This window comes from Symphalangus syndactylus, chromosome 8 (assembly GCF_028878055.3).
Source record: "Symphalangus syndactylus isolate Jambi chromosome 8, NHGRI_mSymSyn1-v2.1_pri, whole genome shotgun sequence".
Lineage (NCBI taxonomy): Eukaryota > Metazoa > Chordata > Mammalia > Primates > Hylobatidae > Symphalangus > Symphalangus syndactylus.
In genome coordinates, this window is record NC_072430.2 from 26,990,997 (window position 1) to 27,016,388 (window position 25,392).

Here is a 25,392-nt window from a genome sequence, read left to right on the forward strand (position 1 = left end):
AACTTTGTTTCATGCATAAAATTACTTAAAATATCATATAAAATCACCTTTAGGTTATTGTATTTAAGGTGTATATGAAACATAAATGAATTTTGTGTTTAGATTTGGGTCCCATCCCCAAGACATCTCATTATGCATATGCAAATATTCCAAAATTCAAAAAAAATCCAAAAGCTGAAACACTTCTGGTCCCAAGCATTTCAGACAGGGAATACTCAACCAGTACATATTTTTAACATAGAGAAGTTCACTAATTTTCTTTCCAAAACATATAAAAGTGAATTAAGAAAATAATACTTTTTTTATTGGGAATATTAATGTCCATTAAAAGTATAACCAACATCCATTCATAACAGTGACCTTTGCAAAGATTTTGTAAGGGTGCAAATAAGACTTTAAGGGAAGTGAACATCCAGTACAAAGAAGAGATTCCATGTTTGTGGCTCAATGTCTTACACTTAAATTTCACAGTGCCTCAAGATTCTCAGGAGGGCACCCACATGTTCCCATGCGTATCCGGTGCTTTGACATAAGGAATGTTCCATATCCATGGCCGATCTGGGGGAAAAACACATTATGTAATATTTATTTGAATAGGATCATAGAAAATGCACTCACCTGATGGTATAAAAGCACTTATGTGCTTGACTCTCTAAACTGTCATAGAGTATTTTCTGAACCAAGCCCAGAAGATTCTCCCCCTTCAGAAAACAGCTTTTAGCAAAGGCTCCTGTTAGGACACTAGGGTGAGTGAACATGGGGAATGAAAAGGTTTGGCTGTGTCCCCATCCAAATCTCATCTTGAATTGCAGCTCTCATAATTCCCACATGTCGTGGGAGGGACTTGGTGGGAGGTAATTGAATCATGGGGGTGGGTCTTTCCCATGCTGTTCTCATGATAGTGAGTAAGTTTCACAAGATCTGATGGTTTTATAAAGGGGAATTCCCCTACACAAGCGCTCTCTTGCCTGCCACCATGTAAGATGTGACTTTGCTTCCCCTTCGCCTTCCACCATGATTGTGAGGACTCCACAGCCACGTGGAACTATGAGTCAGTTAAACCTCTTTCCTTTATAAATTACCCAGTCTCCAGTATGTCTTTATTAGCAGTGTGAGGACAGACTAATACAGGGAGGCAGGCAGAGACACAGGGGCAAATCCTGGTGCTGCCACTTACTAGCTGTGTCACATTGGCAAATCACTTTAACCAGAACCCCAGGTTCCTTATCTGTACCTATGTTGTGGAGCTGTCATGAGGATTGAGAAAAATCCACATAGACATTGTATCTGGCAGACAGAAAAGGCTTAACAAAGGGCAGCAATTCCTTTCTTCTTTTAGGAAGCTGAAGAAAGCAACAGTAATAGTTGGTACAGCCACAGGTGCAGCTCTCAGCTGGTCACACATAACCAAGAGGCCCACAGTCACATCTATAAAATGTTTTTGTTCTATTGTTAAGGGTTAATAATTGATGAAACATGAAGGCCTCTGTATAAATAACTGTAGACCAATGCTGAAGAAAACAACATGCCTGGGTATGGCACAATGGAAAGAACACTGAGGACCATGTCAAGTTCCACCTCCTCCGTCCCTCTTAATACCCTAGGGAAGGCATGTGGGTTATGGCATCAAGTTCCTCCTCTATGGAATGGGAACTAATTACACTAGCAACTGGCAAGGATTACTATGGAGCACAAATGAGAACATCTGTGAAAGCTCCTGTTGTAGGTGCTCAATAAATATGAACTTTTCTTCATTTTAACTGATGTTTCAGAAATTAAAAACATTTCAACAAATCACTTTTACCACACATTGCCACTGCTAGAGTCAAACCATTTCAAAAGAACTATAATATGGGTAGACCGTAAATACATCACAAGGATTAAAAATAACTCCCCATATTATTGTCTTGTTAAGTGTTACAGAGAAACTTCAAGGGGCTGGAATGCATATTGTAAACTGCCTCTTGGCGGGTCTGGCATGGACCACCAAGTTAAATCAGTGTCTCCCAACTGCGAACTTGCCCCTGGGGCAAGCTTTCCCTTTCTCTTGAACAGAGGCAGATGGTAGGTCACAGGAAGGTCTGACAAACAATGGTATCTGCTGCTGTCTTCTCGCAGCCTCACGGTTTGTTCAGAGCCATCATACAAACAGCAGCACCCAGCAGGATAGGTAGGAAAAAATACCAAAGATGGCAGCAAATCATCAGAACGCTGTTTGTCTGTCTCTGGCTTTGGGATGGTTTGAAAGCATGAAAGCAAACACTTCTTTGTTAACTAAACAAGCTTGTTAGAGAGCCATACACCTGGGTCTGTGTTGCATGCTTGTTTCCCAAGAGGCTGAGGGTCTGGCAGGGCTGACAGATCCAACTCCCCATTGCACTCATTGGCCTCAACAAGCCCTTGCTCTCTTCCACTGGGAACTCCCTCTGTGCTTGGACTTCTGTTATTTACCCATCGTTTCCTGTATACTGTTCTGTTGGGTAACATCAGCTCTGCTTCATTCCCAAGGCCAACGACACCCGATTCTTGCTATATGAGTGCTATTAGACATACTATTCAGCAATGCAGGATTTTTGATACAAGCATTTACCACTCAGCCAGTAACTTAACACTGTTGCATTTACTCCTCTCCCTCAAAATCAGGTCATAAATGACCAAGCAAGGACCTGGTAACCACTCTGTTGGCAAATTCCCTGTAGCTCTGCTTTTTGAGTTTTTAGCCTTTCCAATACAAAAACTAAACTCTACTGTTTAAATGAGTAGCATGTCTACAGCTGGCTGAAAAGCCCATCACTACCTGGAGGCAAAGCTAGAAAAATAACCATAGGAGGAGAAAAGAAGGTGGTTGTGATTCTTTTAACTCATCACTCCTGGAAATCAGCATTAATACTCACTGGTTGAGAGGAAAACCTGCTTTATGCAATCCTCCTAAATTGTCCCATGAGAGAACAACTTGCCTTGTAATAATTCATGCAGGTATTCAAAACATTTGTTGCATGCTGGCTAGGTGCCAGAGATTTGCTAGGTGCTATGGACAGAGGGGGATAAGCCATGCATGAAACCTCGAAGGGCTTCTAGTCCAATGGGGCAGACAGACAAGCAGGCATGCCACAGAGGTGGAGTTCTGATCTTTTCCATGTCTGTGTAGCAGCCCCCTAACCTGGCTGACATGAGAAACGCTGGGCAGCCTGTTAGAGAACATTTTCCCAGGACACATGCACAGAGATCTTGTTTCAGTAGATCTGGGTTGTGGCCTGGCAATATGTATTTTTATCAAATTCTAATGATGATCTTGATGCAGTCAGAGTTTGGGATTCAAGGCTACGGGGATGGGAAGCTGTCTTTTTTCTGGACTACAGTGGAAGAATTTAAAAGAGGGGAGGGTCATGACCAGATGTGCATGGTAGCACTGTAGAGGATGGCTTCCAGTGGGAAGAGGCCAGAAGAACTGGGAAGATGAACAAGCAAGCAAGGCTGGGTGAGAAAGAGGAGGCCTACATTAAGGCCATGGCTAGAAGGATGAAAATGACAGCCCATGTGGTTCTGATCTCTTTATATACAGAGTCTCTGTCCCATCTCTCCCTGTGGTCATACTGTGTGCCTCTTCTGCCTCTTTGTTAACTCTAGAACTTAGCCCTCCACAGGGAGGTAGTACCATGTAACAGGAAAGGGGGTGTGGGCACTGGAACCAGACTGCCAGTGGGGCCTTGACCAAGTTACTCTGAGTGCCCTAGATTCCTCATCTGGAAATTGGGGGTTGTACTATCGTACATGCATCATGGGGTTGTGAGGATACAATGAATTAATTCATGTCAAGTGCTCATATGAGTTCCTAGTACACAAAAGTACTTAATGAATGCTAGCTGCTATTGAGATTACTCACCTCCCTCAACTCACAAAGGATAAGGACTGTCACCCTATGTACTATGTAGGTCTTAAGTTTTTTTTTTTTTTTTTGAATAATCAGGTAAATCCAAGTGACATACAAAATCCTGTTTAGCCAGGTAATAAGGTCTTTTCTCCAACCCCCTAAGAAATGGCCATGGGTTAAGGACTTATGACTCTGCTCTCACCCCCATGCCCGAACACCCACACATACATTTTCCACTGTCATCTCTATGCGAAACTTGATGTACGACCTCCAGAAGCCACTGTCACTGTCTTTGCCTGAGCACTTTTAATTCTTATACCAGGAATAAGTAAAGTAGGGTGTGGAGGCAGGGTAGAATGCCAAAGAGATGAACCAATTATCTTAAAAGATCCAATGCCATTTTACATTAGCCTACTCTGAAATCAAGGAATGTACAAGACATGCCAGCTAGAAATGCCAAAGAAAGCTCTAAAGTGTTTTGCACTGATTTACCAAGTTAGTAGAAATGCAATTATTTGTAGATGTGGTATCAATGTTATCTGAAACCCATTAACACCTTTCTCTGTGAACTGCACATATTAATCTGTGACTATATACAGCAGGATAGAACCATCTTACTGGTGTAGGGATAAATTCAACTTGCTGAAAATTCAGTACTTATTTATTTCAAAAGAATCAATTTCAATTCTAGATTTCCTTAAACTTTCTGATTACAAAGTAATTTTAAAAGCTGAACTCGTAGTTTACTTTTAGCCTTCTGTTTGCACTATGAAACAAAAATAGATTTTACTAAAGGAGATGGCCAAAATCATTCTAAAAAATGTTTTGGGGTACTTCATTAAAAAAAAAAAAAAAACTTCATTTCTGAAGATCTTTCAAAAACAGGTCCTTAAAAATAAAACATATCAACTATCTTTTTTTTTTGAGATGGAGTCTCGCTCTGTCACCCAGGCCGAAGTGCAGTGACACGATCTCAGCTCACTGCAACCTCCACCTCCCAGGTTCAAGTGATTCTCCTGTCTCAGCCACCCAAGTACTTGGGATTACAGGCACGTGCCACCACACCCAGCTACATTCTGTATTTTTAGTAAAGACAGGGTTTCACCATGTTGGCCAAGCTGGTATTGAATTCCTGACCTCAAGTGATCTGCCCACCTCTCCTCCCAAAGTGCTGGGATTACAGGTGTGAGCCACCACACCCGGCCATACCAACAATTTAAAGCAATATATCTTTTGTGCATTTTATTTGGAAAGGATAATCCAATCAACTTTGTTTCCCTTAGAAAAATACTTCATGATTCTGGACTCTAGCAATAATTCTAACAGGTTTAGACTGAAGTTTATTCTGCTACTATCTGAATGTAGGGAGCTATTTAAAATTAATAAGGCAGTGGGAGAATGGTTAGACCATTTAGGAACAAATGGTTTTAAAATCTTTTGGAGGATTATGTATATTATGTATGTGCTAAATCTACATTATGCATACCTCATGTGCCAATCAGCTTTTAAGGACCTCTTCTATTAACTATATTTGCAGTTTATTAGTTTAGTTTCAGCCACTAACATTTTTAAAAAATTTTTGAAATTATACTTGTCAAGAATTATTTACAACCTGGTAAACACCAACTTTTTTTTTTTTTTTTTTTTTTTTTTTTTGAGACGGAGTCTCGCTGTCGCCCAGGCTAGAGTGCAGTGGCGCGATTTCGGCTCACTGCAGGCTCTGCCCCGTGGGGTTCACGCCATTCTCCTGCCTCAGCCTCCCGAGTAGCTGGGACTACAAGCACCCGCAACCTCGCCCGGCTAATTTTTTGTATTTTTAGTAGAGACGGGGTTTCACTGTGTTAGCCAGGATGGTCTTGATCTCCTGACCTCGTGATCCGCCCGCTCGGCCTCCCAGAGTGCTGGGATTACAGGCGTGAGCCACCACGCCCAGCCTGGTAAACACCAACTTAACCAATCGATCAAAGTTAACATCATCAGTAATCAGACAGATCAATAGGATGTGCTTCCTGATATGATGCACCAGGAAGAACACATTACTTCTTTGGTATTCTTGGTAAAAGTGCATAACCTGGGTCTAATTATAAAGAAATGGTGAGTGGGAAACCCAAAGTAGAATGTTCCTCAGAGTTTATAAAATAACTGGTCCATGCTATGCAATGTGTTGATGCCATGAAACAAAAAATTGTGGAACTGTTCCAAATTAATGGAGACTAAAGAGACATAACTCAATGCATGAACTTTCTCTTTTGCTACAAAGGACATTATTGAGGAAACTGATGAAATTTGAATATAGTTTTGGATCAATGTTAACTGCTGATATTGATCACTGTACTGTAGTTAAGTAAGAGAATGCCTTTCTTTTTAGGAAGTATACAATGGAAGTAGGGATAAAAGGACATCACATTTGCTACTCTCAAATAGATCAGAAAAGTTAATATAAGAGAGGATGTAAATGTGATAAAATATTGACATTCAGGAACTTGGGTAAAGAGTATATAGGAAGGCCGGGCACGGTGGCTCACACTTGTAATCCCAGCACTTTGGGAGGCTGAGGCAGGCGGATCACGAGGTCAGGAGATCGAGACCACGGTGAAACCCTGTCTCTACTAAAAATACAAAAAATTAGCCAGGCGTGGTGGCGGGCGCCTGTAGTCCCAGCTACTCGGAGAGGCTGAGGCAGGAGAATGGCGTGAACCCAGGAGGCGGAGCTTGCAGTAAGCCGAGATCGCGCCACTGCACTCCAGCCTGGGTGAGAGAGCAAGACTCCGTCTCAAAAAAAAAAAAAAAAAGAGTATATAGGAATTCTTTGTACTCTTCTTGTAACTCTTCTGTAAATTTGGAATTATGCCAAAACTTTGAAAGAAAAAAATACTATATAAGTACTCATATGTGTATTTTTTAAAAATAATGAAAATGAAACAACCTCCTTAATAGACTATAACTAATACCTCTGAAGCTTTGCATGTTCAGTTACTTCTTAAAGGAGTCATACAATTTATTAAGTCCAAATAAGATAGGCTTTATTTCACCCTTAGCTCATTATTTTTTCATCCTTTACTCTCTCGACAGCATATAAGATAATAAAGTGAATATAAGCTAAGCACGGAGTGCAAAACAGATGTCCTTGGAAGAAAGGTTAGGATTACACACCAATCTATTTTGCTTCCTCTTCAAAATCAAGGTCACACAGCAAGTGGGACATATGGAAATAATCTGTGTTAGATTTTAAAAGTTGGTGATTTTGCTTTATAAAAGCCTTCTTTGGGCCAGGTGTGGTGGCTCTCATTTGTAATCTTAACACTCTGGGAGGCCGAGGCAGGAGGACTACTTAAGCCCAGGAGTTCAAGACCAGCCTGGGCAACATAGCGAGACCCCATCTCTACAAAACGTTTTTTAAAAATTAGCTGGGCATGATGGCGCGCACTGTAGTGCCAGCTACTCAGGAGGTTGAGGTGGGAGTATCACTTGAGCCCAGGAGTTTGAGGCTGCAGTGAGCTGAGACCATGCCACTGCACTCCAGCCTAGGTGACAGAGCGAGGCCCTATCTTTAAAAAAAAGGGGGGTGGGGAGGGGCTTCTTTTAAAATTACTATTAGTAAAATGGGTCTGGTTAAGTATGATTTTTCAGGAGAAGAGGAATGTAAGTTTGATGAGAGTAAGGATTTGTGCCTGTCTTGTTTACCAACATATTCCAAGTACCCAGATGATGTCTGCACACAACAGGCTCTCAATATAGATATGTGGAGAGAATGAATGAACAGTAACTACTGCACCAAGCAAGGTACACTGGTAGCTCAGTCTTAGTTTTTGCTTTACTTTGATCATTTTCTTGGTTTCAAGATATCTGGCAGCCTCTTGCATTGAGCTTTACTTCATTCACAGCAGTATATTCCTTTGCTAAGCTTTTTGTAGTCTTCTGTCTTTAAAATAACACTGACAAGATCTTAGAGGTGTTACAATGGCTTGAAAATCACTTTTTAAAATGAAGTGCTTTTCAAATGTTCTTAACCACTTACTTTTTCAACCTTGGTAAATGCCTTTCTATAGTCCATATGGCTCCCCAGGAATGTTGGCTATATATGAACTGGTAATACTGAATTACTAGCATTATCCTACATGCAACTGAGGCAGTGTAGAGGACAAAACAGTACCAATAATAAATAAAATGCTCCAGTCTCTCTTGTATGTATCTTTATTTTTTAAAAAATTCATTATTATTATTTTAGCTTAAGCATACCCTGAGATTATATGTATCTTTCAAAAGAAATGCTGAAGAAACAAACAAAACTCATTTAAACATTGGAAAGCATTCTGCTTGCTGGCCAAATAAAAGATTTATCATTCCATGGTCTAAGACACTATACCTAGTTGTAAACTTCTAAGTTCCTGGGAATGCTTACTTTACTGGAAGGAAAGGGACCTTGGAACATTTTTAAGGCTCTTCTAGCGCTTCCATTTTTGCCTTCTTAGTCCTTTGAAGATTAGAACTAAAGAAACGAAGGGGGTGGAATCCAGCCAGGGTGCAGGGCTGGGGGTGGGAAGTGCAGGGCCCAAGGCCAGACCCCAGCAGATAAAGCCAAATCAGTCAGTCCCCACTTCCAACAGGGAGGAGGAGAACTTGGGTTTAAAAAAAAAAAAAAAAAAAAAAGGAAGAAAAGGAACCTCAAGAACAGATAAGGGGACAAAAGACAAAAGTAGCACAAAGCCGAAAGAGGGAAGAAGAGGTAGACAGGTTTAGGGACAGACTTGAACAAGCTTTAGATATTTAAAAATCATCAGCTCACCCTGGAAAATGGGAGGGAATTCACACTAATTCAACATCTACTGTTGCCAGGAACTGAACTTTGCATTTTAATAACAATTATGATAAAAGCAGCTAATGTTTATTGACTGCTAGCTCTGAGATAAGTACTTTATAGATAATCTCAGTTAATCTTTTCAATAACCCTATAAGGTAGGTACTCATAGTTCCTCATTGTGTAGACAGAGACACTAAAACCTAGAGAAAGTAACTAAATGCCCAAGTCTATTTAGGAAGTTGTGGAGTTGGCACATAAACATGGCCTGATTTTAAAGCAGGGTTTTCCTGGGGTTTTCTGTGTTTTTTGTGTGTGTGTTTTTTTTTTTTTTTTGGTGGCAGGTAAGGTGCTGATAGACTGCTTTAAATTCTGATAAAAATCTAGGTAGCCTTGCTACCGAAAACGAAATATGCATGAATATACAACAAATTGAAAGGACTCAACAGAAAGGCATAGGGGATTTCCACACTTTAGAAATAAGAAAAAGAATGCCTCCTGAAACTTAGTATCAAACTATTGATTAGAGAAATACAAAGTTACCAGCAAGAGGCAGGATGGCACATTGGACAGCATGAGATAGGATTAACTTTGTCAGATGTGTCAACACAATCTAAGAAAGGGCCCATCAGACAGAGGAGGCTTGGTTCACCATGAAAGCTGAGAATGGTTAGTGGGCGGGGAAGTTGTTAGATCCCATGAAACATTGTTGAGGGAACAGAGGAACCTACTGGGCAAGGCCAAGCTTGATAAGAACTGGAGATTTTGGGGTATCAATGAGTGATGTCATTAAAATTTGCCAATTGAAAAAAAATCTTTTCTCTGTTCAGAATTAACACTAGCTCAGAAACCTGCAGATTATAATTTGGCTACTCATGTAGGCCTCTCCTTTCCAGTGGAGAATATGTGGATTTGGTGATGTAATTTGCCATTTTAAATTGTGTCTTGATTATATATCTTATCCTGAGTTTGCTAAGTGTGGACCCACCTTAAAGACAGATATTCTCAGGGCTGATAAAAGCAGCAGAGCACCCTGTGAGGCTGGGACACACGCAGGCCGGACACAGGTGGGTACACTGATGCCAACCAGCTTTCCTCTGAGGATATCTGAATCTTCTGCAGCTATTCCTATTGTGTTTCTACTGTGAAAGATACTTGGTCACTGCCCTTAAGACTCAATGCATGCAGTTTTCAAGGTGTGGCCCCTGGGGACCTCCCTTTTGAGGGTTTGTGAGCATGGTGGTTGGGGGGGTCTGTGAAGTCAACATTATTTTCATTGTAGTATTAAGCCATCATTTGTTGTTTTCACTTTCATTTTTACACAGGTATACAGAGGCTATGTGATGTGATATCACAACAGCCTCCATGAGAGCACAGCAATGAGAATTTAGGTGTTACCTTTTAAGATGCACATAAAGAGGCTTGCAAAAACACAAAACACCACTTTCCTTGCTATTTTCTTCTTTTTGGAAATTGTCCTAAGAACTTTTTTTTTTCCTTAGAGTTGGGGTCTTGCTATGTCACTCAGGCTGGAGTGCAGTGGCTCAATCATAGCTCAATGTAGCCTCAAACTCCTGGGCTCAAGTGATTCTTCTACCTCAGCCATCCAAGTAGCTGGGACTACAGGCATGATCCACCACACCCGGCTATTTAAAACAATTTTTTTTTACATACTGGGTCTCGCTATGTTGGGCAAGGTGGCCTCGGGCTCCTGGCCTCAAGCAATATTCCTGCCTCGGCCTCCAAAGGTGCTGCGATTACAGGTGTGGGCCACCATGCCTGGCATAAATGTAGTTACAATAGACTTATTATTGTTACATTTCTTGGTTTTAATTTCTAATAGTTAGACTTAATGACCTTTTGACCTTTATGATGGTGTGAAAGTGATATGCATTCAGTAGAAACAGTACTTCAGTACAGTCTTCAATAAATTCCATGAGATAGTCAACAATTTATTATAAAACAGTCTTTGTATTATTTTGCCCAAGTGTAGACTAATTTAATTGGTCTGATCATGTTTAGGGTAGGCTAAACTAAGCTATGATGCTCAGTAGGTTTGGTGCATTAAGTGCATTTTTGACTTATAATATTTTCAATTTATGAGGAGTTTATCAGCATGTAGCCCCACTGTAAGTCAGGAAGGATCTGTATAGTAATTATAGGAGTGCAAAGGGATTCCAAGACTAACCAGTGGCTACAAGGCCCCAGACAGGCTGGCAAAGGGCCCTTTGCAAACTTGAGCTTCCAGAGGGTTCCATGAGCCAGGATCCCACTGAGACCAAAGGCTTCTCCTGGGCTCTGTTTTTCTTATGCATATCAACCCGTGGTTTTCCTTTATCTGTGTCTCACCTTTACTTCCATACAGTTCTGGAGGCAAATCATATGGCACAGGAAAGGTGGCCATTGGCTCCTGGCTGCCAGCGAAGAACTTCTGTTTCACTTTGAAACTGTCTAGACCCTGCAGACACACAGAGGAAATCTATGATTGCACCCCATTTTCTGGGTTTAAAAAAAAAAAAAAAACAGAAGGTCCCAAGAAGCAATAATATCTTTATGGTACCTAAATAAAATTCAAATTATTTCAGAGCTATTTTCAATGTTCATAGGCAAATATACTTACAACTCCCCCGCCCCAAATTATTTTCTTTTCTAAACATAAGAGCTTTAATTTTCAGGAATTAAGTTATAGCAAAGTTTGCAAAAGTTTAACAAAGGATACAAAGAAACAAGAGAGACAATTTTGGATATGATAGCCCATTTCAACCAAACATTATGTACAGTTTGCAGGGAGTTTGTAGAACTCACTGTATAAAAATACCTCAAAATACTTCCAACATTGCTATAGTAACAGGCTGCCTGGAGTAAGAAGAAATAAAAGCTGCTTTCATGTATAATGAAAGTGTTCCAATATAATGTGACAGAAGTATAAAAATGAAAATTCTTTAAGACCTATCAAAATGGAAGGTTTATTCCAAGAACTCTAGAATAGGGTATTAATTTTAGATCTTAATCAGGGTGGAAGTGGAGGTTCTATATCTAGGCTGATGTTCACACTGCCACTTCCTTCCAACACAGGGCCTGCCGCAGTGCAGGTGCTTACCACATGACCGATGTGCCCCCTCATGCTTCCATACATTGACCATCTCCTGCCCCTGTGTGGATCATCCTGGCATTCTGCTTGTCCGTCTGTCTCTTATTCCTTCTGTCCACCCATCCACACACATATCCACCCTTCAAATCCTCAATACGCACATACCCAACAGTGCTGATGTCTTAGGAACCCATAAAAAGAACAAAGACTGAGGTTCTTAGTCCCTGTAACCGTGCAACTTAGCAAGCGGAGGCTGGTCATGGGTGGTGTCAGAGAACACGGCAAGGTCCGCGTTGACTGGGCTTCAGAAAATCTGGGTTCTAGCCTTTCCTCAGGCATTTACTAAGCTGAGTAAATGACTGATGTCTGCACATTCGTTCATTCGACACTTTATTTCTTGAGTCCCTCTTCTGGGTCAGGCATGGTGCCAGGCACTGAGTGTACAAGAGTTAACATAAACATCAATATCCTTGTCCTCATGGAGTATACAGTCTGTTGGAGGCACATCAAATACATCTATAAAAGTAAAATAAAAATTACTATTTGTGCTAAGTGCTGCAAAGAAAAGCAAAGGAGTGCCATAAGAGAATAGCAGGCCTATTTTAGACTTGGCAGGAGCGGGTGATCAGTGGAAGCCTCTCTAAAAAAAGCAACACCTTTATTAAACTCTGAAAGATGAGTAGAGTTTGGTCAGGTGGGAGTGGAAAGAATTATGTTGCAGGTGGAGGGAACAGCATCTGCAAAGGCCCAGAGGTGGCAAAGAGCCTGGCAAGTCCCAGGGACTAAAACAGATGTTCAGATGTTGAGTGGGATAGTTGGCCACTTTTATTAGGTTTCTTTTTTTTTTGGGAGACAGTCTCACTCTGTCACCCAGGCTGGAGTGCAGTGGTGTGATCTCGGCTCACTGCAGCCTCTGCCACCCGGGTTCAAGCAGTTCTCATGCCTCAGCCTCCCGAGCAGCTGGGATTACAGGCGTGCGCCACCATGCCTGGCGGATTTTTGTATTTTTAGTAGAGACAGGGATTCACCATGTTGTTCAGGCTGGTCTTCAACTCCTGGCCTCAAGTGATCCACCCACCCCAGGCTCTCAAAGTGCTGGGGTTACAGGTGTGAGCCACTGCGCCTAGGTTTCAATTTCTGTGTTTGTAAAAGTGGGATAGGCTGAGTGTGGTGGTTCATGCCTGTAATCCCAGCACTTTGGGAGGCCGAGGCAGGCAGATCACTTGAGGTCAGGAGCTCAAGACCAGCCTGGACAACATGGTGAAACCATATCTCTAATAAATAAATACAAAAAAAAAAAATTAACTGGGAGTGGTGGTGTGTGCCTGTAATCTCAGTTACTTGGGAGGCTGAGGCAGGAGAATAGCTTGAACTCAGAAGGCAGAGGTTGCAGTGAGCCAAAACTGCGCCACTGCACTGCAGGCTGGGTGACAGAATGAAACTCCATCTCAAAAAAAAAAAAAAAAAAAAGTAAAAATGGGATAATCAAGCTTCTGGAGACATTACCATTTCTAACTTTAGCACCTAGCACAAGTCCTGGTGCATAGTAGGTGTTCAAGAAATACTGATCTGGCCAGGCGCCGTGGCTCACGCCTGTAATCCCAGCACTTTGGGAGGCCAAGGCGGGCGGATCACGAGATCAGGAGATCGAGACCATCCTGGCTAACACGGTGAAACCCTGTCTCTACTAAAATACAAAAAATTAGCCGGGCATGGTGGTGGGTGCCTGTAGTCCCAGCTACTCAGGAGGCTGAGGCAGGAGAATGGCATGAACCTGGGAGGAGAAGCTTGCAGTGAGCCGAGATCGCGCCACTGCACTCCAGCCTGGGTGGCAGAGCGAGACTCCGTCTCAAAAAAAAAAAAATTACTGATCTGTAGAAATGGGACTAAAGTTCCTTTCTTGCTTACTTTATAAGTTTCTGCATAAGAGCAAATGGCACAACCTGTGTGAAAGTGTTTTGTGCATGTCAAGACCTACAGAAAGGTATGGGTTACAGCACTGATGAAGATGGTGATCAGTAATACAGTGAAAGGCAGGAGGTGGCAGATGCCAGGCACGAACTCTAGACAAAATAGGAAGAAGTGCCCTTCCTCTAGTCATTTTCCTTATCCACGAAGGATAAGGAAAGGCTTTGTAGAGGATATTTTAGCTAGGGCTTGAAAAATTGGTGTAATTTTAATAAATAGAGAGATGATAGGGAAGAATACCAAGCGTGAGAACAGCATAATCAAAGGCAGGGTCGGCAAAGCACAGAGCAGGCACATCCCGGGAGGGCGAGGGCACTGACACAGAGGAGGGTGACAGGGAAGACACAGAGGAGGGGGGACAGGGAAGACATGGAGGGCAGGCAGGCCAGCTCGGCAGCACCTGCCCCCAGGTTTCCCTGCTCACATGTCACCTTTGACACACTCTGGATCTGAGGAAGCCCCTGATTATCTCTTGCTTTTGCAGACTGCTTACTTGCTGTGTGGCTCTAAGCAAGTCACTTAGCCTTTCTGGGCCTTGGTTTCCTCATTTATGAAATGAAGATGATATGAGCACCTAATTCATAGGGCTACTGTGAGGATATATAAGTTATTTAACCATGACTGGCCCATGGTACATATTCCAGGAAACAAATGAGTATAATTGTAAGTATTTTCAGGGCAATTCTCTGTGATGTAATCACTCCTATTTTACAGAGGAGGAAACATATTTGGAGGTTAAATAGTTGCCCAAGGCCACACAGCTATTAAAAGTGGCAAGGCCAGGCACAATGGCTCACACCTGTAATCCCAGCACTTTGGGAGGCCGAGGCGGGCAGATCACCTGAGGTCAGGAGTTCGAGACCAGCGTGACCAACATGGTGAAACCCTGTCTCTACTAAAAATACAAAAATTAGTCAGGCATGGTGGAGTATGCCTGTAATCCCAGCTACCTGGGAGGCTGGGACAGGAGAATCGCTGGAATCCAGGAGGCAGAGGTTGCACTGAGCCGAGATCGAGCCACTGCACTCCAGCCTAGGTGACAGTGACGAAACTCTGTCTCTCAAAAAAAAAAAAAAAAAAAAAAAGGCCGGGTGCGGTGGCTCATGCCTGTAATGCCAGCACTTTGTGAGGCCAAGGCAGGCAGATCACCTGAGGTCAGGAGTTCGAGACCAGCCTGGCCAACACGGAGAAACCCCGTCTCTACTAAAAATACAAAAAATTAGCCGGGTGTGGTGGTGCGCATCTGTAATCCCAGCTACTTAGGAGGCTGAGGTAGAAGAATCACTTGAACCCGGAAGGCGGAGGTTGCAGTGAGCCGGGATGGCACCACTGCACTCCAGCCTGGGTGACAAAGCGAGACTCTGTCTCAAAAAAAAAAAAAAAAAAAATTGGCAGGGCTGGAAATCATACCGTCTTTCTGATTCTTGGTCCTACATTCCTTCCACCAAGCAAACAAATGGTCTCACATTCGCCACCAGGAACTATGACAAAGGAAGAATTCCTTGAAAATTTAAGGCAGGCAGGGTCAAGATGAGCCAAATTCTAGAAACCCTGGTATTTGGACATTTTAAAAAATAAAGAGGCTAGTGGTTGGGAAGTGATTCCAAGTTAATGATTATTATACTTTTATGGAGTTTCAGGTAAAAAATGACTTCTCTCTTCTTCAGCTCCTATTAGTCCTGATATTTTCAAATGTATCATGGCCACAGGTTATGGTTCTTTACAGCCTGGGCCCAGATCTGAGGCTGTGTGCTTGACCCATGATTCCATTTTGTGATATCTGACCTCAGATATGAGAAGGTTTGAACTATTCCTGTCTGACAGAAACCAATATGCTTTTATTTTGAATGCCATTTCTGATCCAAATTCTAGGTTATTATGAAAAAAAGTACTACTTTCCCCTTCATTCTGAATGTCAAATAATTTGAGGCTGTCTTCTAATTATCATTATTTATATATCACAGTGCTATCACTTGGCATTTTACAAAACAGAGGAAGGCACCCTCCCAGGCACAGATACTTAGAAGACAGTTAAGACAATATGTTTATAAAATACCAGGTGAGAGGGTGGACATATATCACACATGAGAAATTGCTGGCTTTTCCTCTCTTCAGCTTTGGGAGTGAAAGAGCTGATTATCGCTGTGATGATTTATGTTTAGCAGCTTAGCTCAATCATAGGGAACAGGAGGCATGCTTCAGTTTCAGTTAGAGATGTAATTTATGTTTTTATTTGCAGCTATCCAAGTAGCAACCTCAAGTGGTAAAACCCTATACAAGGCATCAGGCTTTCCTGGATAAAACAGTGATAGCAGCTGAACTTCCCAGAAGGGGCACACTTAGTCAAAGACCAACTAATTGGCAAGGAAGTAAATTACAGGAAGGTGGTGGCATCTTTCCTGCAAGGCAGTATAGGATCAACAACTGGAAGTGCTTCCAGCTAGGGGCTTAGGAAAAGCTTTGTGGAGAAGTGTAAACCTAACAGGATTTTGAAGGATGGGTTTTTGATAAGCAAAGGGCTTTTTGTGTGGGACTGGGGGAATGCAGTTCAGAAGGAAAGAAAAGAGTGCAACATCATCACAGAAGTGACATCAAGATTCTGATTTGACTGAAAACCCACGGAGTATCAGCCCCTGCTTTCAATCTTCTGTTGAACTGTGTGGCTTATATGCTGTTGCTGCTACTGCTAATGTCAACTGCAACCTTTACTGAGCACTTGCTAAGTACCAGGCACTGTTGTAAACACTTTATGGGTTATAACTCTTGATCTCACATGAGATCCTATGAGTTACATTGTTTCCATTGTACAACGAGAAAAAGGGGCCTACGGAAGTAGAATAAGGAGGCCAAGTCTAACACAGCTTGTAAGCAGGATCCCAGCTCCTGTCTGTCTCGCTTCAAAGTTCATTCTCTTTCTCTCATTTTGGCTCCTAGAGATCTGAGGTCCCTAAGGGATCTGTCCAATGTGTTTTCCCATATTCTCTTACCAAGTTACTTCAGAGTCTCTGAGACAAAGAACAGTAGAGCCCAGGATCACACTACTAGTAAAAAGGGGCCATTGCTCCTACAGCCTATGTGCATTAATATGCTAACAAATACTTGTGGGTGGCTGGAGCCTGGGGGACATGCTGTGCCAGCTCACAGTGGACATTGATGTCACACAAAGGAGTCCAGACATCATCTCATGGGCCAAAGATTGCTGCTGAGGGTTTAAGGGCAGAGGAACACAGACCCTGACATGTGGGTAGAAACCCAGCAGTAGCCTGAGATGGGGAAAACAGGGAGGGAAGGGTCAGTTCATCCAGGGGAGAGAGGTAACAACCAATAGGAACAGGCAGAGAAATTCTTGCCAGGAATGCTCATCATCACTGGCCATCAGAGAAATGGAAATCAAAACCACAATGAGATACCATCTCACACCAGTTAGAATGGCCATCATTAAAAAGTCAGGAAACAACAGGTGCTGGAGAGGATGTGGGGAAATAGGAACACTTTTACACTGTTGGTGGGACTGTAAACTAGTTCAACCATTGTGGAAGACAGTGTGGCGATTCCTCAAGGATCTAGAACTAGAAATACCATTTGACCCAGCCAACCCATTACTGGGTATATACCCAAAGGATTGTAAATCATGCTGCTATAAAGACACATGCACACGTATGTTTACTGCAGCACTATTCACAATAGCAAAGACTTGGAAGCAACCCAAATGTCCATCAATGATAGACTGGATGAAGAAAATGTGGCACATATACACCATGGAATACTATGCAGCCATAAAAAAGGATGAGTTCATGTCCTTTGTAGGGACATGGATGAAGCTGGAAACCATCATTCTCAGCAAACTATCGCAAGGACAGAAAACCAAACACCACATGTTCTCACTCATAGGTGGGAATTGAACAATGAGAACACTTGGACACAGGGTGGGGAACACCACACACCGGGGGGCCTGTCATAGGGTCGGGGGAGGGGGAGGGATAGGGTTAGGAGATATACCTAATGTAAATGATGAGTTAATGGGTGCAGCACACCAACATGGCACATGTATACATATGTAACAAACCTGCACGTTGTGCACATGAACCCTAGAACTTAAATAAAAAAAAAAAAAAGAAATTCTTGCCAGGGCAGATGGTATAGGATGTGGACAGGTGAGGGGAAGGAGTAGAATGCAAGGACCGTGGCTTTATTAGCTGGATGCAAGAACATCAGCGGGTACCAAGATATGCCATGTCAAATTGTTGCCCGGCTATGGCCTCCTGGGAAACCCTGGGGACCCACAATAGATGGGCTGGGCCCAAGGCAGGTAGGCAGCATTGGTGTCAGGAGGGAAGACAAAGAGAGGGTTAAGGTGGTGGCTCTTGTAAACTGTATTAGTTCTTCCAGCCAGAGCCACAACAAGAGTGCATGTACTTGTGGTACACACGTTTACAATGAAAAAGTTTAAACAGAACAGAGAAAAGAGAAAGTAGAGACTTGACTTTTTGGAACCCACTAGCACAGGACCAAGTGACCCTGAGGCTCAGAAGAGGCTGAGACCAGCACAGGGACACCTGGGCTACCTTCATCCGGAAGGAAGCAGTATTGGACCCTGATCCAGGCTTCTCAGATGCTTATGTGCAATATTATTCCCAGAGGCAGGAGGAATTCTAGCCACAGTGCGCTAGGCAGGCTCAAGTCCAGGGCCTACTCAGTGCCTGACAGAGTATGTGCTCAATAAACACCAAAGGAATGAGGTCCAAAGAGAGAAGTACTTGTACCTCCCTGAAATATACACAGAGGCCTTCAGGTTTGGAATACAGCTACTGATCTTTGAAATAATCACAGCTTTCCTGTACTGAGACTTTCTGAACCGTAGTCTAATTTAAAAGTTAAATACACTTAAAGGGACAACCCAGAAAACATTATATAATTGACAAACTGATTTTAGACCTGAAAAGAATAAAGTCTTTGATTTAAATTAACAAAGTTTATTAGGCGACTACTATATACGAAGCATCACTAAGTACTGTGTATACAAAGTCAAATGTACCTTGACATGACTCTCCAAAGCTCTTGAAAGTGTTCTTAGTCAAAGGGGAAGCTATTGACAACATACTGTACAAGTTAGGTTGCTCTCAAAAGATGTATTTCCAGATTTATTCACTTAAAAGAACAAGAAAAAAATAGGAACACGTGGTACCAGGGACTTATCAGCCTCCAGATCAATCCCAGGTTTCAAATGGCATCTTTATCATGAATGGGAAGTGCTGGTTCTCTACCTGCTGTATTTTTAGTTTACAGTAGTGTCACATCACATGGCAACTTGATTCCAGAGTGACAGGTCCTAATCATGGCTGTGGGGAAGTAGAGAACTGCAGGATTCCTTTTCTAGGTGAGGCCTCTGCAGTGTGCGACACTGTGCCATTCTGGGCACTAAGCTTGACTCTCTGCAACAATGGCTCCAAATGAGCCTCCCAGAACACATCAAGTGACACGGCCTACTGGTGAAGGACAAAAGTGGCAACTCTGGCTGCTGATACCTCAGACATGTGGGTGGTGCGGACACAGAGTTCTACCCAAGAGATATGAAGGAGGGCTGATCTCAAGGAAGTAAATTCTGGATGATGTCCAGTCTGAAGGATGTCTAAAAAATTCTGTATTAAGTAAGTCTATTTGGCAAACATGAAGCCAAAAACACTAAAAGGCATGTCTTGCTGGTACTGAACAGGGAAACCTAAAAAAAGATACTAACTCCTGGCCTCATTTTATGATAAACTGCATTCTTGTCAGTAAACATTTTAGGATTATGATACAGAAATCTTTTAAGATATTTATTAAGTTAATTTATAGGGATTGGCATTTGTAAGTACTGCAGTGGACTCCTAAGCGTATGTGTATTTTAATTTCAAGACAGCTACAGATGAGCTATTCCATACAGCAAATTGCTTTACAACACAATTTGTGAACATATTTAAGCACCTACTGCACACAATACCCAATGGACAAAAATCATAGTCTCCATACTGTTTCACACACTTCTCACATTGTTCGGTATGGATCAACTTAAAGGGAACAACTTCAACTAACAGACACTTAGGAAACGCCTCCCACCTGACCCATTCAGCTCACTCTGGTCCAGGAGACACAAGTCAATGGTCACAGTGCAAGGTGGGATATGTGCTGAGCCCCAGGTTCTGTGGATGCAGAGGAGGGGTGCCTGGAGTGGAGACAGGTGCAACAGGCAGAGGTGGGGCATAAAGGTGTCATTCTCAGTACAGATTATGGCTGGCTAGCAGGGTGGACCTGGCTCGTAGTGAGAGCCATGAGTTCTGCACAGCAGTAAGTACCAGGAACGAGAGGTTAGGAGTTGGTGCACGAAGGGGAAAAGAAGCCCTGCTAAGGAGTCTGGATTCTACCTTACAGGTCTCCAGCAGGTAACAAAACCAGATCTGTGGTCTACAAGGCCCATTCCCACAGTGGACTGAGGAGTCGCATAGATGTGGCCCAGGGAGGTGAAGTGGGGGCCACGGCAGTAACAGCTGATTCGCCCAGCATGTGATGTTGTGGGGGTGCTCAGAGGGAACAGATTATCAAGAAGCACTAAGGAGTGAGAAATGACAAGATCTTTTGGGAGGCTGAGAAGGATCACTTGAGCCCAGCAGTTCAAGCCCCGTCTGGGCAACATGGCAAGACTGCATCTCTACAGAAAAATTAACAAGTCAGCCGGGCGTAGTGGCACACACTTGTAGTCCCTGCTACTCAGGAGGCTGAAGTGGGAGGACTGCTTGAGCCTGGTGGAGACTGCAGTGAGCTATGATGGCACCACTGTACTCCAGCCTGGGCGGCAGAGCAAGAGCCTGTCTCAAAGAAAAAAAAAGAAAAGACATGCCAAGAGAGTGAGGTGAATAGTAACAGTGACTCATTAATAATCAGGTTTGTTAAATAGTGTGGTTTACATGGCTAAGATGATGATTTTGATAATACATGCAATGTGCTATATCCTCAAGTACCTTTTAAATAGTATAAATCATAATCCTAATTTCAGAATTATATTTTATAAGATTCAAATTCTCTGAAAACTGGCCTAAGACCACTAGCCCTGCTTAAAAAACTGATGCCTTTCTACTATCCATGTGGAACCAAGGCCAGTGGTGTGTTCTGTTCTCCAGTCTCCTTCAGATTGGAATTCCAAGCCTCTCATACCCACACCCCATCCCCATTCCAAGCACACAGAACTGTTTGCTCTTTCCCAAACACAGCCTGCACTATTACCTCTGTCTGGAAGCCTCCTCTTCCCTGACAGCAGGTTAAGCTCATACTCCTTTCTCGACTGAGATCGAATGCCACCTCCTTAACAAAGCCTTTCCCAAGCCCCCCAGGCAGACTACATGGTCCCTCTTCTCAGAGCCCCTGTATTTTGAATGCCCCACACCCTAGTTCTTGTCACATATTGTAATCACCAGTGTCTGTTTCCTCAACTTATCCATGCGTTTCCAGAGAACGAAGCCTCCACCTCATCCTTTATTCTCTCCGCAGGGGCCTGGAAGACAGCAGGCATAGGGTGTGTGTGGGACTGAAGTGAGCATGGAGGGGGGTAGTCCCAGGCCACTGGAACGTTCAGGTAGGAGCCTGGGGTATGCTTTGAGGAGGGAACAGTCGGGCTGTTCCATTGGACAGCCTCTCCTTCACAAGCTAAGCATCTCACTCCTGTGCACATATAAACTCAGCGAAATGACAAACTACCTCATGGCACAAATCTCTGGGTCATCCTCAAGGTCAAAACCATCAATGTTAATTTTGTGAAGGCCAAGCAAAGGTCTACTTTTTTTCCAGAAGCTTCACATATCAGTAGACAACATAGATGTTGTAATATAAGCACTTAAAGTCTCCTATATCAAAATAACCCAACAACCCTTTTTACAGACTGACAAGACACTCATCAATTCACTTATGGGTGAAACCCCTTGGTAGTATCTACCCCTCAGGGTGACTTCCTCGCTCACATCCATCCTCCCTTCTCTGGAAACAGGCTCATTCTCCAGGAATGGAGCTGGGAGAGTCCTGAGTCATGGAAGGCAGATCTAGGCCTGAGGTGTCACTGGGATGCGGAATAGCCAGCACCTGGGCTGCAGAGCCATGCTAGCTGCAGTAACCCAGGGACAAGGGCCGCTGCTGAGTCCCCTAAGAGGGCCTGGCCCCATTGCTCCCAAGTCTCAGCTACTCAGCAACTCCTCTGATCCCATGACATCCCCCCAGCATCTTTTCAGTAAACTCCTTCCATCTGTGGGCTTCTGTGGGCACAAATTGGTTTCTGTAACGCACAGCAAAGTCCTCTGGCTTTGCTCACTCAGGTAGGCACCTCCCTCAGGTCTCAGCACCCAGCTCTCACCCAGGAAGGATGTCTCTGTCTCATTGCTTAGGTGTATCAGGTGGCCATCTGACTCTATGACCACCCTGCCCAACTAGCCTATGAGCTCCCTGGGAGGGGAAGGGTAAAGCCATTCTGTGTACCATCCACAATGCCTGATTAGAGCACTCTGCCCAAGTCATTTGTGATTCACTGAAGGACACAGACAGCCCAACCAAAGGGACAATGGCTGATGACAAGATAGGTATAGTGAGTGGGGCCTCACCAGGGTCATGATGGAAGCCTGCTGGAAAGCACTGTTCCAGGCTCTGTTTTTTGAGATGTGCTAACAAACTCTTGGAAAATGTTACAATCTTAGACTGTTAATTACATCGTCACCCTAACTGGGGCCTAGCTCTTGAATCAGTTGGCATAGTCTAGAAGGGGTGGAATCTGTTTTATATTCTTGTCTGATGATCTTTATAAATAATGCAATCTCTATTTTACCTAGAATGTGCTATAATGGGGCTCTTTCTTATTCCAGAATATAGAAGAGCCCCCGTATAAAGTCGGTTTAGGCATTCCAAATAATTATTTCTTTTTCTCTATTAGCCTTCGTTAATGGATAGTCAGAGAAAGAATATCTGGGGTAAAAAATGAGTAGCTCAGAAGGGTCTAGAGGACTTGGAAGGGCAATACATTTCTTCCTATCAGCATTTTCATGATCCGAACAGTTACAAAGGACCAGACTTTTGTAAATGCTGACAACAGAAGCCAAACAGGAGTGATGTGGAATTTATTCCATTACTTATTATTGGGCGAGAACTCCAGCCTCAGTTATTATAAAAGCCACAGTCACTACAATCACACCTCCTAGTGATGTGACTTCATCGTTCCCCACAAGCTGTGTGATAAAGCTGAAATCTTATAACTAAAAGAGGTTAGTTACATAGTTTTGTAGTGAAACTGAGACGGAAAGAGAAAGAATGGATAGATTGGTGAGAAGAGGAGAGAGAAAGGCAGAAGAGAGCTGTTCACTTGAGCACGGTGTGAGAAACAGTGAGCAACGCTGGGGTGGGCTGGGAAGGTGGGTGCTCTCCAGCGTGCCTTAAGACTGGATTAAGCGGTGGCTCACACCTGTAATCCCAGCACTTTGGCAGGCTGAGGCAGGCGGATCGCTTGAGGCCAGGAGTTGGAGACCTGGCCAACATGGTGAAACCCCGTGTCTACTAAAAATAAAAAAATTAGCTGGGCGTGGTGGCAGGCACCTGGAGTCCCAGCTACTGGGGAGGCTGATGCAGGAAAATCGCTTGAACCCTGGAGGTGGAAGCTGCAGTGAGCCGAGATCATGCCACTGCACTCTAGCCTGGGTGACAGAGCAAGACTCTGTCTAAAAAAAAAAAAAAAAAAAAAAAAGACTGGATTAGTCCAGATTGAAGTCTCAGGACAAGCACACACCAACACCTCAGCTAAATCTTCTGGTCCAGTCAGAGTCATCCACAGTGGAGCTTCGTCATGGGTGTTTGTCATAAATTCAACTATAGCCAGTGGGTGGGGGGAAAGGAAGGGAGGAAGGAAGGGGGGGAGGGAGGAAGGAAGGAAAAAGCATTAGCCATCTCATCGTGTGGGCGATTCTGAGTGTGTGCCCACAGTGACAGGAAGGAAGGAAGGGAGGAAGGGAGGGAGGAAGGGAGGAAGGAAGGGAGGAAGGAAGGGAGGGAGGAAGGAAGAGAGGGAGGAAGGGAGGAAGGAAGGAAAAAGCATTAGCCATCTCATCGTGTGGGTGATTCTGTGTGTGTGCCCACAGTGAGTATGAGCAGGTGACATGGGAGATCTCAGTCCATGTGCCTCTTATGGTGGAAATGTCTCTCTGGGTCAAGCGTGACTCTGGCATTTAGAGAAGCAGATGGCTTGTACACCCCAGTCCCTACATGCAAGTCACTCCTTCTGGTGTTTGGACACAGAAACCTCAAGTGACTCCAGAGCTGGGAGACAAGCTGGCTGTGCTGGACATCTCGAGAGACCACTTCGACGTGGTGCTTTTCCAGGGGGCTTACTGGGCCAGAAGCACATGTCCTTTGTGCCACCCCCTGGCCCCGCCTGGCCAAACTCTAGCCGATGATATGAACCAATCTCTGCTTCCCAGTTTGTGCTACTACCAATTCCTTTCCAACATTGATACCATTCCCACCTCTCTCTATACAGCCTACATCCTAAGCTAAGCATCTTTCAAATACTCTGCCAAGCTCTCCTGCTTCCCAACTTCATCCTCCAGTCACCCCTACCTAAAACATCTTGTGCTTGATTGGGCCATCCTTTGGTGACTTGTCATCTACCACCTTGAGATAAATCTTCACATTGTAGTTCACAATATTTATTTTAAATGTTATTAATCTCACTAGAAGCACACAGTCAATTCCTAATCAAGTACATGCCTTGATAACAGGTATCCCACTGCACCCAGACTGGTGCGTTGTCAGTAAGCTCAGAGGTACAGACCACTGGTTAAGAGTGCAGGTTCTGGGTAAGAATCCCGACTGTTTCCTGCCAACCTTAGGCAAGCTGCTGTGACTAAAGGAAGAGAACACAAAGCCTAATTTATCTCACATGTGACCCACCGCGCAGTTGGAAGTGTAAACTTACAAATGCTGAAGGGAGGAAAAGGACCCCAAGCTCGTAGGAGCGGATCATCAGCTGGGTGCCATTCTTCTCCAATGCTCCCCAGGCAGCCTTGGACAGATTCGCGCTGCAGAGACAAGGACACAGAAAGGGCTGACTCAGGGAGGCATCTCAGTGTGGGTCAAACTTCCACAGCTGCAAGAGCACCGGTCAAAAAAATATATAGCTGCAATCACATTCATTCATTTTCTAGCAGAGTTGCTGCATTTTTGAAAAGAGAATTTAAAATCTGCTGTTCTCTAATCCTCAAGATTTATCTAATTGCTAATTTGGGATAGCTTCACCCTCATCTGCATTTTCCTGAGGGCAGCTATTAAAATAATTATCTTTCCTTAGATTTTTTTCTTTCTAAAGCCCCTTTTCTTTTCACAATCCTGGAGTAGCCAGGATTTCTGGTTTTGTTGTATATAAAACTAGCATTTAAGAAGAAAGTTAATATTATCTTATGCAGTAGTATCTTAAGCTTCATATTTCCTTTTTCAGTTTTTTTGCCAGGTAGTGCTAATTTCTACTTTCAGTGTGAAGAAAACAGATCTGAGGGCAATAGACTGTTATTTGTATCTAGAGATAAACGGTACATTCAGAATGATGTTTTATATGTTCAAAGAGTTGTGGCTAAAAAAATCACAGTACAAGCCAGGCATGGCACACTC

The 25,392-nt window shown here is 43.4% G+C and overlaps 1 protein-coding gene across 11 annotated transcripts in view; it reads right to left on the reverse strand.

Annotated features, from left to right (window-relative positions):
• Positions 1-282: 282 nt before the first annotated feature.
• Positions 283-25,392, reverse strand: part of TDP1 (tyrosyl-DNA phosphodiesterase 1) — an 83,361-nt gene continuing 58,251 nt past the window's right edge. For 8 of the 11 annotated variants that reach the window (XM_055288448.2, XM_063644010.1, XM_055288443.2 and 5 more), the window contains 3 exons: positions 24,704-24,806; positions 11,019-11,127; positions 283-558 (listed from right to left, as the gene is read on the reverse strand). In XM_055288448.2, the coding sequence (XP_055144423.1) occupies positions 485-558; positions 11,019-11,127; positions 24,704-24,806 (286 nt within the window). In that variant the 3' untranslated portion in view covers positions 283-484. Of the gene's footprint in view, positions 559-10,600; positions 11,128-24,703; positions 24,807-25,392 lie in introns of those variants that run through there. The other 3 variants (XM_063644009.1, XM_055288450.2, XM_063644008.1) reach the window with 2 other exon arrangements.